Source organism: Phyllostomus hastatus, unplaced genomic scaffold (genome assembly GCF_019186645.2).
Source record: "Phyllostomus hastatus isolate PE091 unplaced genomic scaffold, TTU_PhHast_1.1 phas_contig_159, whole genome shotgun sequence".
Classification (NCBI taxonomy): Eukaryota; Metazoa; Chordata; class Mammalia; order Chiroptera; family Phyllostomidae; genus Phyllostomus; species Phyllostomus hastatus.
Genome location: NW_025333640.1, coordinates 22,213,492 through 22,229,215, shown reverse-complemented (window position 1 = coordinate 22,229,215; position 15,724 = coordinate 22,213,492). Strand labels below are relative to the sequence as shown.

At 44.8% G+C, this 15,724-nt stretch overlaps 1 protein-coding gene across 6 annotated transcripts in view; it reads left to right on the top strand.

Annotated features, from left to right (window-relative positions):
* FHDC1 (FH2 domain containing 1) overlaps nt 1–15,724 on the top strand; it is a 37,674-nt gene that overhangs the window by 11,119 nt on the left and 10,831 nt on the right. For all 6 annotated transcript variants that reach the window (XM_045831607.1, XM_045831606.1, XM_045831602.1 and 3 more), the window contains 7 exons: nt 3,911–3,972; nt 4,641–4,743; nt 10,126–10,211; nt 10,298–10,398; nt 12,389–12,459; nt 12,559–12,666; nt 14,459–14,529. In XM_045831607.1, coding sequence (XP_045687563.1) covers nt 3,911–3,972; nt 4,641–4,743; nt 10,126–10,211; nt 10,298–10,398; nt 12,389–12,459; nt 12,559–12,666; nt 14,459–14,529 — 602 coding nt within the window. The remainder of the gene's footprint in view (nt 1–3,910; nt 3,973–4,640; nt 4,744–10,125; nt 10,212–10,297; nt 10,399–12,388; nt 12,460–12,558; nt 12,667–14,458; nt 14,530–15,724) is intronic.

Sequence of the window (15,724 nt, the reverse complement as noted above, 5' to 3'; positions counted from 1 at the left end):
GAGAGAGAGAATGGAAGGGTGGAAGGAATATTGGTGTTTCTAAATTTATAAGAGGTAATGTTTTATTCTCCTATACTATAATTCAGGTATCAGCCATTCTTTCTCAACCCTTGTGAAGACCCCTATATATTCTAACATTCTGGGATGTGCTCCATGCAGAAGTATAAAACCAGGTAGTAGTGTTTTAAATATATTTGAAAGGAGGAAAAAAAAACCCAAACTTCAACTGGGTTTTCATTTCTCGCCCCCTCGTAGTAGGAGAAGGAACGCTTCCCACTTGACAGCCAACCAAAAATAAAAAAGAAAATGAAGAACCATCAAAACCCAAAAGCTAAGCCCATACCGGGGGATACAGGCTTTTCGGAATTTGACATAGGATTGAAATAACCACTGCTTGTTTTTAGTTAAGTAAGGAAGACCCCTGACATATTGAAACAAAAGTGGTTTAAAGTTTTATACGTTTAGCTGAAGACATTACACTAAGTGAAGTAAGCCAGTCACAAAAGGACAAGTAGTGTATATGATTCCATTTATATGAGGCGCTCAGAGCAGTCAAATTCCTGGGGACAGAAAGTGGAAGGGTGGTTGCCAGGGGTGGGGGAGGGCAGTGGGCAGTGGGGTTTAATGAACGGGTCCAGAGTTTCAGTATTGCAAGACGGAGGGTGCCATGCATGACAGTGATGATGGTTGCACAACACGTGGACATACTGCGTGCCACTGAACTGCATTGTACACTTAAAAATGGTGACGATGGTAAACACGGTTAGGTGTGTTTCACTACAGCAGAAAACAAGCATTCCCTCCGCCTTTAGAGAATACGGGAGGCAGATTCGCCGTGGATTGGTGCTAGGTGAAAGAGTACACGCGTTGTAGTAGAAGGAACCAGGAGAGCTTCGAGGTTTTAACCAGAGAGGTGGCATAGCCATGCGCATCATTTGTGGAGTGCCTAGTGCATACTCTGGTCTCAGTGCCTCCAGGGGTGTTTGAACAGCCCCAGCACCCTGGCCAACTGAGGGAGACTGTGATTTTATAGCAAATCCCCCCCACATTCTGGTGGGACATCCTCCGAATGGAATGAGTTGAGCACATACCTGCCGTGTTAGTGCACCTGTTGGCCAGGGGTGGTGGACTCCTCCACAGGCCTTTATGGAAAGCGCAGGAGCTCTGTAGCTCGCTGGCTGAACCCACTGGTGCAGGTCGGGACTTCCATGGGGCCCTGTGTGCAGCTGCATCCAGGAAAGCAGATAGGGACTGACTGGAACTGGTGAGGGGAGGGAGGGGCTCGGCCAATTCATCCCTTTTCTTGGGGCAGTTTGTCTTAGCTGTGGAGCCCACAAGTCTCGTGGGGGCCCGAGTGTCGAGTCCACGGCTCTGAATGGTTGCAGAGCCCCAGCAGTCCCACACGCATTCATTTCTCAATTGCCGGACTGGTTGAGCTGGTGAGCATTTGGGAGCAAGATAAGCTAATTTACATGTGTAGTGATAACCCTCTTTGAAGGATTTCAACAAACACTTTATAACACTGCTTTAGAGGGATCGAGTGAGATAACCTACAAGAAAGAGGCTGCTCGTGCACTAGGCAAATCTGAGGGTGCCAGAGAGTGGGGCGGCCCCTGCCGTGTTATCAGCTGTCTGGTTTTCTGTTCTTGGGAGGAGGCGCCGGGCTGTTTTCCCTGTGAGGTGCTGGGTCACGGCCAGCCCAGGTTTTCCCCTACCAATGACTATTGACGAATTCTCTCAGTGACCGGTTTCTGAAGCCCTGCCTCGGGCTGTAGAGCCAACAGCTGTCCCAGGCTGTGACTGCGCCTGGGTTGAGCGTAAGGAAGCCTCTTAGAGGCTCCAGGAGGCTCTCTTAGCCGGCGAGGTTTCTAGTCCTCATCCCACACATGCAGCTGTGGGTTCCCAGGGCACTGGCCCAGCCCTGTGGACGGACGGCTTTCTCCAGGTCTGCCCCCATTTCTTGAGAAACATCCCAATGTGAATACCAGGCTGGTGGGGAACATCGGCCACTTCTCTGGATTCCTGCATCTCAGTGATACTAAAACTCACAGGAACTAGAGGGCAAGGGAAGCAGAGACGCCCAGGAGCATTTCAGTCTTAGTCATGTTGCTTTGGCGAAATCGTAAAAATGGCATCTCAGAGGCTCAGTTTCCTTCTATGGCAAATAGGAATAAGAGTGAAGTCCTCATCCCTTTCCCACCAGCAGTAGCTATGGATCTGGGCCAAATGCATGGAGTCACAGAGGGCTGGAGGGTGAAGATGATGAGGGTGGAGGTTGGGGTAATGGGGACTGAGAAGGGTGCGTCTATCGAGGGTCAAATATAACAGGAGGGGGTAATTTCATGAGAGAAATTTAAAAGAAGTTACTCCCCCATTCTGGGTAGATGTGAGTGCAGAGAAGGTTCGTTGGGTATGTATGTAGCTGTATCAATATACATGTTCTTACTTGTTAACTTATGAATTGTGATAAACACATAGTTGTCTCAATGACTTTAGATTCCTTTTTTTGGTATGAGCTTTCATTAAAGGGTGATAACTTTGACAGGCTTTTTTCCCATTCTTTCTTTCCCCCTTCCCACCCCTCCCTTCACACTGAACTTGAACTGCAACCTCAGGGAAAGGATTACAATGAGGAGCTGGCCCTTTTAACTTGGGACTTTATTTTATGGTTGGCAGGTGATTGTGTTAGCATGAAATAAACCCCTAGGATAGTAAATAATCTGATTGTTTAAGATTAGTCTTTAAAGGAAGGCAACCATACTCTTGTAAAAATTTAACCTTATAGCCAGGAAGTGCCATTAACTTTGGTTAACAGTCTTGCTAGTCTTGCTGTTTCCTATAAACTTCGAAGCAGGCCCAGCGATCAGGAATTTAATCTGAAAGCTGATTCTCTTTTGTTCACAATGAATCACATACATTTGGAAAGGAAGAGCATTATAACAACATTCCTATTTTAGCTAGTCTCCCTGCACCAAAAACCAGCTGGGAAAAGTGCAGCAGTTGTAAGGTTATCTTTCTGCTACACATCTTGGATATTTATTTCCAGAGAAAGAAGTGGCTTTGTATTTCATTTCCTTGCCAAAAAAAGTTCTAATTTCTATTGTGATAAAACTCTTCCAAATTATTAATTTTGAACAGCTAAAAACCCATTGGAGCCAAAATCTGGGTTTTGGGAGTACATTGGAATAGCCATTGCATTTCTTTAAATAAAAGATGTCATTCATACATTGTAAGACACATCCGGATTCCAGAGATGTTAAAATGTGGGGAAAAAAATGTCTTCAACTTGCTGTGATACAGCACAGGGTTTTTCTTTTTAATTCTGAATCAGCAAAATGTAGGGCACATTCTTACCTCCTCCTGAAGGGCTGTTGTTGGGTTTATATATTCTTTTTGAATGAAAGGAAATTTTTCTTTTAGAAAAAAATGAAGAATTTTATTACCTTTCCGAAAATAACAGGGTTGTTTCTTTCATATCTCTAAATCAGGGTTGGGACTCACTCTGAAATCGCTTCAGAATTATGTTCTACTTTGTCAGTTCATAGCTCATGTGATTCTTGCTGTGTGAAGACAGTTTTTCCAAATGAGGGCTTTTAAGTGTGGACTACATTATTTTAAGAGGAAACTGCTAAGTTAAAAAAAATAATAAATATATAATTTATTAAAGATTATATCATGTTAAAGTAGATAGTGTATAATTATTACAGTAAGGGAAATATACCATTGCAGAAAGTTTGCAATAATATTTTCCTATTTGTAAGACTATATTAGGTATATCACTTAATCATCAGATTTACATATTCTTCTCTTACAAATTGGTATTATATTTTGATAGGTCTTAATTTTCTTCTTTCCTCCATTTCTTCTTATTTGTACTTGAATAACCTTCTGTGTCTCTATTTTTTTCTAGATTACTGTCTTGGATGCAAAACGGAGCATGAACATTGGGATATTTCTTAAGCAATTTAAGAAGTAAGATTTTTGTACACAGTTGCAACTTCAGTCCTCCCCATGCTTGTCAGTGTTAGGGTCCATGGGTGTGAGCTGAAAGAGCCGCATAATGAGAGAAAGTCATCCCTCATGCCTTCAAATCCTTCTCAGACATGTGGCTTTGATGATGAATCCACAAGTACCACTTTGTGCTCTTTTCCTTCATGAAAACCCAATCTGGTGGCTTGAAATACAGGGAAAACTGCCCTGGGCTGTCATGTCAGGAAATTTATAAATTCATCTGTAGGGTTGTCCCTTGAGTGGAGGTCGGACTGGTGATCAAACAGTGATGAAGTTCAAATGTTCCCAAGTGGATGGGAAGGGGCTCTGCAGGAGCTTCAGGAGACCAAAGGGGGTAGTGTCTCTTCTCCCGAAGAAGACTCTTGTGGTCGCTGCTAGAAAGGTCTACCCTTTCTGGGATGCCCGGGGTGGTTTTCTGGGTGAAGGGGCCTCTGAGTGGGGTTTCAGGATCCCCACTGTCTCTGGCAGTGGGTCCGTAGTGATCACTAACACACAAGACTACCTATTAGGTTGGGAAGAAGGCGGGATTGAAAGCAGGGCGGAGGTGATTTGTTTTAATTTCCACTGGCTTGTGTTTCTTTGGCTCACCAGCGAGCGCAGAATGCAGTCTGACTAATTGTCTTTTCAAGGTCTCCTCAGTCCATTGTAGAAGATATCCATCAAGGAAAGAGTGAGCATTATGGATCAGAGACATTGCGAGAATTTCTTAAACTTTTGCCAGAGTCAGAGGAGGTAAGGAATTTGGCGTGGGAGTTTTAGATGTTAGGGGTGGTGATAAAAGCTTCGTATTTGTAGGAATGTCAAAAATCACATGGGAAGGGAACTCTCCTACCCAGAACCAGAGTTTTCTCACATAAAATTAAGAAGTGACCCAGCAGAAAAGAATGTGTGTTATGGAGTTGGAAAATCTAGGTTTAAATTAGAGCTCCACCCTTAATTGTGCAACGTGGGCAAGTTTCTTAGCTCCTGCGAACTTGAGTTTTCTCACCTACAAAGTGAGGGTCCGATGCTTATACCTCATTGAATAGTCAAGCTAATGAAACTGCGGTCACGTGTCTCCCATGGTGCTTGGATGCGTGGAAGCTCAGTAGATCTTCCTTCTACTTTCTGTCATCTGGCGGTGATCTTTGCCTAGGGTATACCTGGGCTCTTTTATAATGCATATGCTTTAAAAAGAAATAAAGACAAAGAAAACTGCTTTTGGATAAAGATGCTCTGAAACGTGGAGAGGCAGGTAATCTGTTCATGGATGCTCTCTGTGTGATGGACTGAAAGGTGGAGGTTGCTGGGGTCGCAGTCTGGTTCCATCTGTAAAGTTCCTTTGGGAGCTTGATAGGAAAAACAGAACAATTTTGTCAAACCTTCCACAATTGTAATGTTGTCTTTTATTTGTGAAGAAATGGGCTTTGAAAAAAACTCTGTAAGAAATTACATGAATATCTGTGCTTGTGAACATTTGAGTAATATAAAGTAAAAAAGTATATTACCCTTTTACACATACTGCCCCTTTCTCCCTCCCCATCCTGTTGTTCTTCCCACACACGACTAATGAACTTGACATTATTCCCTTTAATAACAGTAAGAGAGAGAAATGCATTTGTACTTTACATCAGTGATAAACTCACTATGCAGAATCAAGGGTCTTAGTGTGTATGTGACTAGATGTTCCAGGCACATCTAATAACCTTGGCCTCTCTCTACCTTGGATGTTCTGTTTGCAACCTAAGTGTAATTTATCTTAGCCAAGATTAGTGAATAGCATTTATTAATGTTGATAAAAGGGTCTTAAAGTATTGAGGGAAAGGGACATCAAATCATAATTTACCCAGATCTTATTCACTGAACACTCTTTACTTTTTCTTTTATTTAAAGAATGGGAGTTCCCACATTTTTAAATCAGGATGAATGTGGTAGGATTAATTTGGGTTTTAAAAAAATATTTAGTTTTTCCTCAAAATCTTACTGCAGTTTGGGTTGTTTCCATGACTCCTCCTCAGGACTGCTCTGGCCCCCACTCCTAACCGACTTCAGCGTGTTTTTTCAGGGAGGGTCGTATTTGCTGGCACAGGTCGAAGTGCTCTGCAGAGCTCTAAATGTCTCACGAAACAGAAGTCAGGCATGAGGGAGGCTGCCAGCTTCATGCCACAAAGAGGTGGGAGATTAAATGTGGTTTTCTTAATACCTTCATTTCTGATTTAAAATTCAAGGGTGATTCCAGAATACAAAGGCTGTAGACGACTAAGGGATTTTTCAGAGAGGCAACTTAGCTGTCAATCCTCTCATGTTTTAAAGAACTCTGTTGTTTTTTGACTTGTGTGTGGGATATAATTCGAAGGGAAGTCAGTGAAGGGCAAGATGATTAAAACCCACCCAAGGCTTCCCTGAGTCATGAGACCCTCTCACCCTCGGACTGCCAGCTAAGCTTGGGATCCTAAAGCGCCTTCCCAGCCCGGAGCCAGGCCCTGCCGTCTCTCGGTCACCCTCCCGCTGCTGGGTCATCCTCAGTCTGAATATCTGGCGAGCCTGGCCACCCTCCTCCTTGTTTACATTACTGACTGTTGGCTTCAGCTCGCCACACCCTCCAAACTGAACTGGGAGCTTCCTTCGGCAGGAACACCCTGACAGTCCCCGGGGCCACTTGACACCCCTCCCTAAAGCGCTCCCCGTGAAGGCTGGAGCCACCTCGTGTCCCGGGCTGACTGTGAGCACACACGGGCTGTGTTGTGGGTGCTGCGTCGCCTCTGGTGCCACGCAGGCCCAGGGCCGACCCTAGAGTCTTGGGTGGAGGGTGGAGGGTGGAGACGAGGCCAGGAGGCAGCGTCAAGCGAGAGAGGTTTAGGAATGTGGCAGAAATATGCTAGTGAATGCATAAGTGCACACGTAACCATATGTGGCTGAGCCTGAGGCGTAATGTTCTGAGCTCATTTTTAGCTCAAGATGGGACTGAGCATTAATGTTGAATGCCCCCGTGTTGCAGGTACTGGACAGGGCAGAATTCAACCAAGCGAGACCATGCATTTCAAGTGCTTAGCCCAGTGGCTGGCACATAGAAAATCAGTCAGTCATTGCTATAATCATTTTGTCTGTTGTTTCCATTGAATCCTCACAGCAACGTAAGATAGTCCTTCTTGTACAAGTGAGAAACCGAGGCTCCCATGGGTTAGATAGACCAGGTCTAGTGTCCCACGACGGATTGGCCTCGGAGGAAGGCGGATGTGAACCCAGGTTTGTCTGACCCCAGAGCAGTCCCTTATGCTGTGCTTGGAGGAAGGAAGGAAGGGCAGAGGTTCTCAAAACTCCCAAAAGTTCTCAGGGGACCTCGCAGCCTTTTCATCACCTCCGCTGTCACAGAGCGCTGGCGTGAGTGTCACCCTGATCCCCCCGCGATCTTATCAGCAGGCGGAAAAATATGGGCGGAAAGAGGCCTTTTCTGCTCTGCGTTCTCAGCTGACAGGCCAGCCCAAGGTTAATTTGTGTTCAGGATCCCTCTGCCCTTCGCCACAAATCTTTTACCTGGCATGTTTGTTCATCTTGCCTGAAACTCATGGTTAAAACTGGCACAGGAAAAAGGTAGACCCAGAAATGAAAGAACTGGCGTGCACTCTCTGTCTAGCCTAGTGTTATTCATGTGCCCCGGGAGGAGGCTGGAGCAGAAGCCAGGTGGGCAGTGGGAGGGCCCCCCGCCGGGCTGGCGGGCCCTCCCCTGGGATGGGACAGCCGTACCCTGTCACCATCTCACTGTCAGGGATATAGGACTGGAAGGTGGTAGAAATGTTCTCCTCTCTCGGGGGGCAGATTGAATTGTTTCCTCTGATGTCTTATCACCTCATTCTTTCCTTTTTCTGTCTACTTTGCCCCAGAAGAGGAGGGATGACAGTGGAGGAGCCCCAGAATCTTCCCTTTGTCTGTGGGTGGGAACTCCTGCTGTTTCAAGGCCATGTGAGTGGAATTAGATGGGATGAAGGGGTCCTGCCCTGAGGAATGTGAGTCTGAAGGATCGTGCTGTTTGCGGTTGGGACGGCACCGGCCACAGCCAGGTCATAATGAGAGTCACTTGGCTCAGCCAACAGCACTATGCCCAGAGATGTTTGATAAATGCTTTCTGATGATGATGAGAACGCATACTAATTATAGGGTTGGTTCACCTCTCGTTTTGACCTCCCTACCACTGTGAAGTTATAGTAATCCCACTTAATGAACATAAATCCCATTTTGAAATGAAGCTAAGAACTGTATACACGGCATTTAAATCAAATACTGTCTTTTCATCACCATTCTCTTGAAATCTAAACATTTTTAGTTCTTTACATAAGTGAAGGAGATTAATCCTTGCTCAGTTACAGTTTAGTACATGTCGGAGTGAAATATCCACCAAGATTCCTTAGCGTGACCTGCTTTCACGCTTCAGACAGAAAACTGCTGTTATTTCCAGCAGTTTTGCACAGGCTGCATGTATGGTCTTGTAAAAGGTACGGCCTCACTCTGCCCCTGTCCGTGTATAGTGCACTGTGAGGCTTGTTCAGGAGGGATCAGCATCCCTCCCCCAGCTTTCTCAGTTCAGAAGCCAGGCTCTGATTGGGGCTTAGCTGAGCCAGAGGTTCCTTCTGCCCTTTAGTAAGACTCAAAATGGTAGAAATCACTTCTGGGTGCCAGAGGTAGGGGGAATAATGCAGTTCTATCAATGGCTATTTTCCGTCCACTGGAAGAAGGAAATACACTCTTAAGGACCAGATCAAAACTAGGCTGTGCATGTGCAACGTCGTGACCTTTCTATCTCCAGGGAATTGGTGTAGGTACTTCAGTTTGTGGATCTTTAGATCTTTGCAAATACTTCCACCTCTGTGGTTTGGAACATCATTTCCTATTTTTCAAGAGGCTTAAAAATCATATTATTTTTATGGGCAGCCAACATCACCCGGAGGTGGACGAGAGAAAGCTTTATGAAGAATAATAGGTGGTGGTAAGCGGCAACGGTAGGCTGTCTACTTGACTAGTCGTCTTAGGTCTTACTTCGAGTAAATTGTTTTTGTTGGAAGACTCCATGGACAGAGAAGTGTTTTGGCCATTGGGTTGGCCCAGTTTTCTGCCCGTGTGGGGAAGGCATGACCCGCTCTCTGATGTGGAAGAGAACTTTCTCTTCACCGCCATCCCCACCTGCTTAGCGGTTTGGCTGCATTCCTACCTCGGAACTCTCAGCTCTTTCCTACACGCGGAGGAATATTTGTGTGTTTGATTACTTTTAGTTTAATATTTTGTAAGAGTAATACATGTTCATTGTACACATTTTAGAAAATAAAGGTAAGCAGCAGAAGGAAATAATTATCACTGGAATCCTATCCCTAGTGGAGGCAGGGCCTTTTCCTGTGTATAATTGTGCATGGAGGCTGGCGGGCGGTCGGCACTTTAAAAATAAAGTGACAGGAGTAGGATCCTATTGCATTTGCTCTGGTATTACCTGATTTCTTTCATAGGGGGATCTCTTGACACTGATCTTTCTGTTAGGCCATGTCCCTTTTTCTCTTTCTGCTGGAGAACCAGAGGGTACTCACCTCAGCATACAATGGTCCCTCCCTGTAAAGTTAATATATGTGAAGGGGACTTGACCACAGAGAGATCTGCATTAGGCTTTACCCAGTCTAAGCGTTTTATATTCCAAACACTAAAAACTAGTAAGATTTTTTCACTTACGACTTAAGGGCCATATTAGGATGACTGGTCAGTCTCTCTTTTCTTCTCCCAAGCAGTGGTCACCCTTCAGGGTTCTAATGTACAGAACACGGTCGTCCGCAGAACGGCCCTTCCTCAGTCTCCCTTCAGTGGCCTCGCCGAGGACCCCAGCTCTCTGGTTGGAGAGGGATTGCTCACGCCCACGCGAGTGATGCGGCTCCTCTCTATCTGTTTTGTTTCTTTGGTGTTTCTGCTTTCACAAACCAAACTACTAGATGTGATGGTTTCCTTTCCTGTCTTTCTTAGGTCCCCACTTTTACTAGTCTGAATTTAGCACTGAACTCCTATTTGCTTACAGGAATTCTAAGAGGAAATGTAAAATCATGGTACATTGTAATCGGAAGTGTTTTTTTCTCTCTACCCCCTTTTCCCCGCTTGTCTTTTTAGGTACAGAAATTAAACACATTTAGTGGCGACGTGTCCAAGCTGTCGCTGGCGGACTCCTTCCTGCACTGCTTAATTCAGGTGCCAAAGTAAGGACCACGGGCTGTTGTTCTTTACAGACTGAGGTTTTTCAACCAGTGACATCAGACTTTATCATTTGATTTTTGCTTTTCAGCTATTCGCTTCGGATTGAAGCCATGGTGCTAAAAAAAGAATTTTTACCCTCTTGTTCTTCTCTCTACAAGGATATAACAGTTCTAAGAACTGCTATAAAAGGTAGGTAAATTCACGATGCTCCATGTAATTGGGTTTTTATTCATGTGGGTAGCAGTTTATTTTTAAAAACTATTCAATTGAAATCAGAAATGCAAAGTCCCATCTCTGATGCACCCTAAAAAGGGAAATGAGATCATTACTAAGGATGGCATTTAAGGTTTATTTACATTTACTGTTCCCCAATTAGTTAATTATTGACTAATCAATCGATCAATTAATTAGCATAGTCTCCTCCCAAAGAGAAGGTTTCTTTCATCTCAAGCTTTGGAATGAGCCTTGCCGTGTGCGGCTCATTCTGGTTCCTCTCGAAGGTTCGCTTCCTGTGTGTGTGGGCAGGTGTCTGTGTGGAGACACGCCCTTGGACCAGCTGCGTCTCTCCTCTGTTGGCGTTTAGGGCCCTGCTCTCCCAGCAGAGCCCCTTTCCTCCTGACCTCTCCCGGGCAGCCAGTGTGATTCTAGTCAGGGTTCCTAGTGCGCCCAATCCTACCCACCTCCCCTCCAGACTTAACAACTGGTGGGCTCACTACATGGGGGAGGGGTAAGATGGCCATTTCCATTTCTTTGAACAACTTGCTAAATGTTTTGGCTTAGCCAGCTTGGGTAGGCTGCTCAGAGTTGCTCTAATGTCTCAGCCCACGGGGGTGGGAGCTGGGCTTTCTGCCGCCTGTGACCCTGAGCATGCAGGTCTGGGGCAGGTGAGGTTGCCTCCTTGTCTTCTCTGGGGCAGCCTCTGGCCCTCCCAGACCCTCACACTCCCCAGCATGCAGCAGCGCCACCCTCATTTCCTCTCAGTTGTTTTCTGGATTTGTAGTGGTTGTGCAGAACTGTCCACTCCTGTTTGGGTTTCCCGTTCAGTTGCTCCAGCCTGTGTTGAGATCAAGTTTTTCTCTTCAGCCTGTTACACTTTTCTTCATTTTAGAAGGGAGACTGAGAATTTGGAATCTTTCTTCTTTCAGTCTAGAGGTCCTTTAAAATTTCTTTCTAGACCCGGGCTTTTACAGCAACTTCAGAGGGGTGGTTCCTCCTGTCCCAGCGGAGATGGAAGAACATGTTTTCATAGGGAGCGGGCAGACTTGTGTGCGCGGCACAGACGTGTCTTATCTGGTTACCCTTCAGAAACTGGCCTCCCTAGATAACACGGTGTAGGCAGCGATCCAAACATAACTTTTTGAAAGTAATACCAGACTTCAGGGAGAAAATTAACTTAAAAATATATAATAGGTGATATTTTCTATATTATCTATATATACTGCATTTTAATCATAAAACTTTTTCAGCCTTCCAGATACATTAACAGTTTTTGATAATTGTGCATATAACAATTATTTGTGTAGGTGTATATACAAGAGATTCTGTAATTAATTAAGGAGGTAATTTACTAATATATTACAATGATGAGTTTCTTTTTAATCCTTTGAGCCAGTCCAAATGAAATGCATAGTTTTAAATAAAACGGGAAGATTCTCTGGGTGCCTGGCCCCTAAGGGTTGGTGCTGTGCAGCTTATTTACATGTCATACCAGCCTGTTTATTTTTTATCTCCTCCTAGCTCATCGACTATGCAAAATGTTTCTCACTAGTAGTTTGCGTATGCTATACATGTAGTCAAAGGCTAGTGGATATAAAGGGAAAAAAGAAGTAACTGCTGAGAGAAAACTTACTCCCATAATACAGTGTACTGCTTTTTGTAAGGCTTTCTGCATTTTCCACTACTTGAATAATTTTATAATTGAAGTATTTTGTGATACTCAAGTGTTGCACATATTTGATTCCCAGTTAAACACCAGGGTGTAGACTGGCAGTAACAAATGCTGCATTAGGAGACACCATAGATGTGCTGCTCTATTTGGAGTTCTCAGTCTTTGAATGCAGTTCAGGGTCAGAGCTTGCTTCAGACACCCCTGAACTTGGATGTGGTAGCTGGTTTGCTGTCTTTTCTGCATTTAAGCTGAAGGCTTCTCTAAGGTCCCGTGGTGTGTTCTTTTTGACAGAGCTAATGTCTTGTGAGGAGCTGCATTCCATATTACACTTGGTGCTACAGGCAGGAAATATCATGAATGCAGTAAGTAAAACTAAAAATAATTAAAATGTTGCATTTCCAACTTTATTGGTCTGTCTAAAGATATATGTGTATTTTTCTCTTCTGATTTGTCTTTTTTAGGGAGGATATGCTGGCAACGCAGTAGGATTTAAACTGTCTTCTTTGCTCAAGTTGGCAGACACCAAGGCCAACAAACCTGGCATGAACCTTCTGCACTTTGTCGCACAGGTATGGGAGTGATTAACTCGGAGAGAGAAGGTGTGCGAACCCCCGTGCGGGCCGTGCAGCTTTTCCAAGGCATAGAAGGTGGCGTCAGAATTAGGAAAGGGCGTGGTGGGCTCCAGGAAGGTTCTTTGTGCAGCTGCACTGTTTGCAAATTGGGGAGCTGATTTGTGCGCCTTGGGCTAGAGGACTGGAGGGGAGGGAGTGGTGGGGGGAGTGAGGGCGAGGGTTGGTGAAGACAGATCATGCTGGATTCAGATCCTCGAGCTAGGGAATTTGGATTTCAGGCTTTAGCAGTGTGGAGCCAACCAGAGCGTGTGTGCAGCATGGTATGAGTAGGGTTTTTGTTTTTGTTTTTATGAAAACAAGGCCATGAGGAGGGTGCGTTGGACTGGAGAGAGAACTAGAAATCAGGGTTCCTCTCGGTGGCCGTTGGCACTAATGCGTTGATGAGAGCTGAGAGTCAGAGTAACGGCCACAGGGACGGCAAGTAGAGGCCTGGGCGTTGAAGCGTTTCTGACGCTGAATTGACTGGATATTTGCCCGGTTGTATGTAACGAGTGAGTCAGGGCCATGAAAAAGATTGCTTCCCCGCTTTTCCCTCGTGAAGCGTGGGTGAGCGTGCCTTGCAGGGAGCCCAGGGTGTGGGCTCTTGAGCCCCGCCATCACGTCCGTTTTCGACGGGGTCTGTGCAATGCCGAAGGAGCCAGTCACAGAGTGAAAAATCGGGCACGGACAGTTATTTCTTTGTTGTGAAATGATCTCAAGTGACAAATTGTTCTGGTTTGTTTTTCCTTCGTTGGACCGCTGCATTGTTTTGACAGCGAATACAAAGACTGGAGTTTTTAGTCTGGGGAGGAAGCCACGTCACGTGCTGGTTTCCAGGGGGAGCTTCAGAGCAGGGCAGAACCGAGGGGTTCTGACTTGTCATTTACTAGCTGTACTTCCTCACCCAAGGCATTTAATGCGCAGATCCTGAATCTCTTCCTCTAGTGATGGGGCAGTGATACTGCGAGACCAGGGAACTGACAGGGCTAGCAGATAATCCCATCAAGTGCTTATTAGCTTGGTGTTCAGCGTATATTACATTCTCCGTAAATCAATACATTCAATTATTACTGTAGTCTTCAGAAGATGGAGGCCATGTGGACCTCGGGACTAATGTAAGAGTTAATTTTCAGGACATTAAAATCAGAAAATATGTTCCCCCTCCCACGTGCCTTGCAGGGAGTCTTCCGGCAGCCCTTTTAGACTTGTGTAGCCAGGTGTGCTCTGGGTGACTTGGTCCCTGCCCTCGTGGGGAAGTTTCCAGGCTTGCTAATTGGTCCCTTCATACCTGCCTTCCTCATGCCCCGTGAACAGGTAGAGAATCCAGAATCTCCCTGGCTTGCGCACCTTCTCATTAAACTCAGCTCGCAAACTGGTTTAACAACTGCAGGTATCTCGGTCGTTGGAAGGAATGCTCGTAGGTATGGGTGGTATTTAAGCAGGATGTATTGGATTCTCTGGGAAACAATGGGCGCTGCTAAGCCACCAGCTCCTTCCACTGAGTTTTCAGGCACATTCCTTGTATTTCATGGCAGAATCAGTTGCTCTTGGAAGTTAAATGTATCTGGAGAGTCGTTACTTTCTGGTAAGTCTTACTAAGAATATCAGAGTTCCTAGTTCAGGGAATTGTTTTGAAAGTTATCAAGTGTAAGAATGGGAATGTTGATTTTAAGGTTCCTTTAAGCCCCGAGAAAATTATTTCCTTCCAGTGCTATCTGTATAATAAGAGAAAATTCTGGTTTTGTTCCAGGAAGCCCAAAAGAATGATGATGGTCTTCTCCACTTTTCTGAAAAATTACATCATGTTCAGGAGGCTGCTAGGTAAGCTAGGAAGACTGAAAGTGAATTGTGAAGATTTAAGGGTTTTCTTCTTTAACTACCTTTTTATGAAAACTGATGACTGTTTTATAGCATCTGGATTCAAGTGTGAACCTTAAAAAGTTTGTCTTGTTGAACTTTCAGACCTTACTTTCATTTAGTGACAGAGGTGTGTATGTAAATTTTTGGAAATTAATCCTTATTTTAGCCTAAAAAATACCTTTTACCGTCTCTTCCAATGAATATCATCAGTGTAAAAAAAATATGGATTAAGAACTTCAAATCCCTCCACACCCAAAAGATAGAGCTCAAACAACACAGCCTGTTACCTCGGGAGCCGGTGCATCATCAGTCCCACCTGCAGGACCGTCCCTCCGTGTTTGCTTCCTTGTAGAATCTGACATGGTCCATTTATTTCCTATCACATTAGAAGTTGGAAGGGTACCAAGGGCTGTGAAGGGATTTTGTTTTAAGTTAGTCACTCAGCTTTACAGAGAAAGTATCCACCGAGCATAAAGCTCTACTTGCAACACTTTGATTTGCTTGGATCCTACTACAGGTGTGTATTTTAATGTATCTGTAATCTGTGTCTGTGTGCCATCTCGAGTCATGTTTTTAAATTTGCAATACACATCCCTGCATCAAAGCGGTAAACGTGCAAAAAGGTAGCTTTTCAGGGGAGAACAGAGTTCTGAGTTGTGTTGTTTGCTGATTTCCACGGTGTACACACTGCTCCCATGGCTGATTTCGAGCTGCCAACGTGGCGTTACTAAAGCAGAGTTGGGAAGAGATACCTGTGCTTGCAGTCACCTCCTGTGATCTGACTTCCGCACACCACCAGCCTAGTTCATGGGCTTCGGTGCAATAGAGTTTATTGCATATACTTAATTATCTGAGTGACTGTGTCCAGTTAGGACACAAACCACATGCATAAGCACGTGAACTGCCGCTTGTCAGGCCAAGCCCTGTCATTGGCCGGTGTCTCAGTGTTATGGCTATGAACACAGGTCACGTGTTTCCCAGAGTGAGGTTATCAGTCCGAAGGTGTGAACAGTTCATAGTTCATGTTTACAGATCACTAGATTATCCCCCCAAGAGAATGAGCACCTTCCTTATAAGATAAAAGCTGTTTTGGTTTTAAATTACTACAAGAAATTTATGTGGGAATATTTTTTTCCTCTGACTAGTATAGGAATAT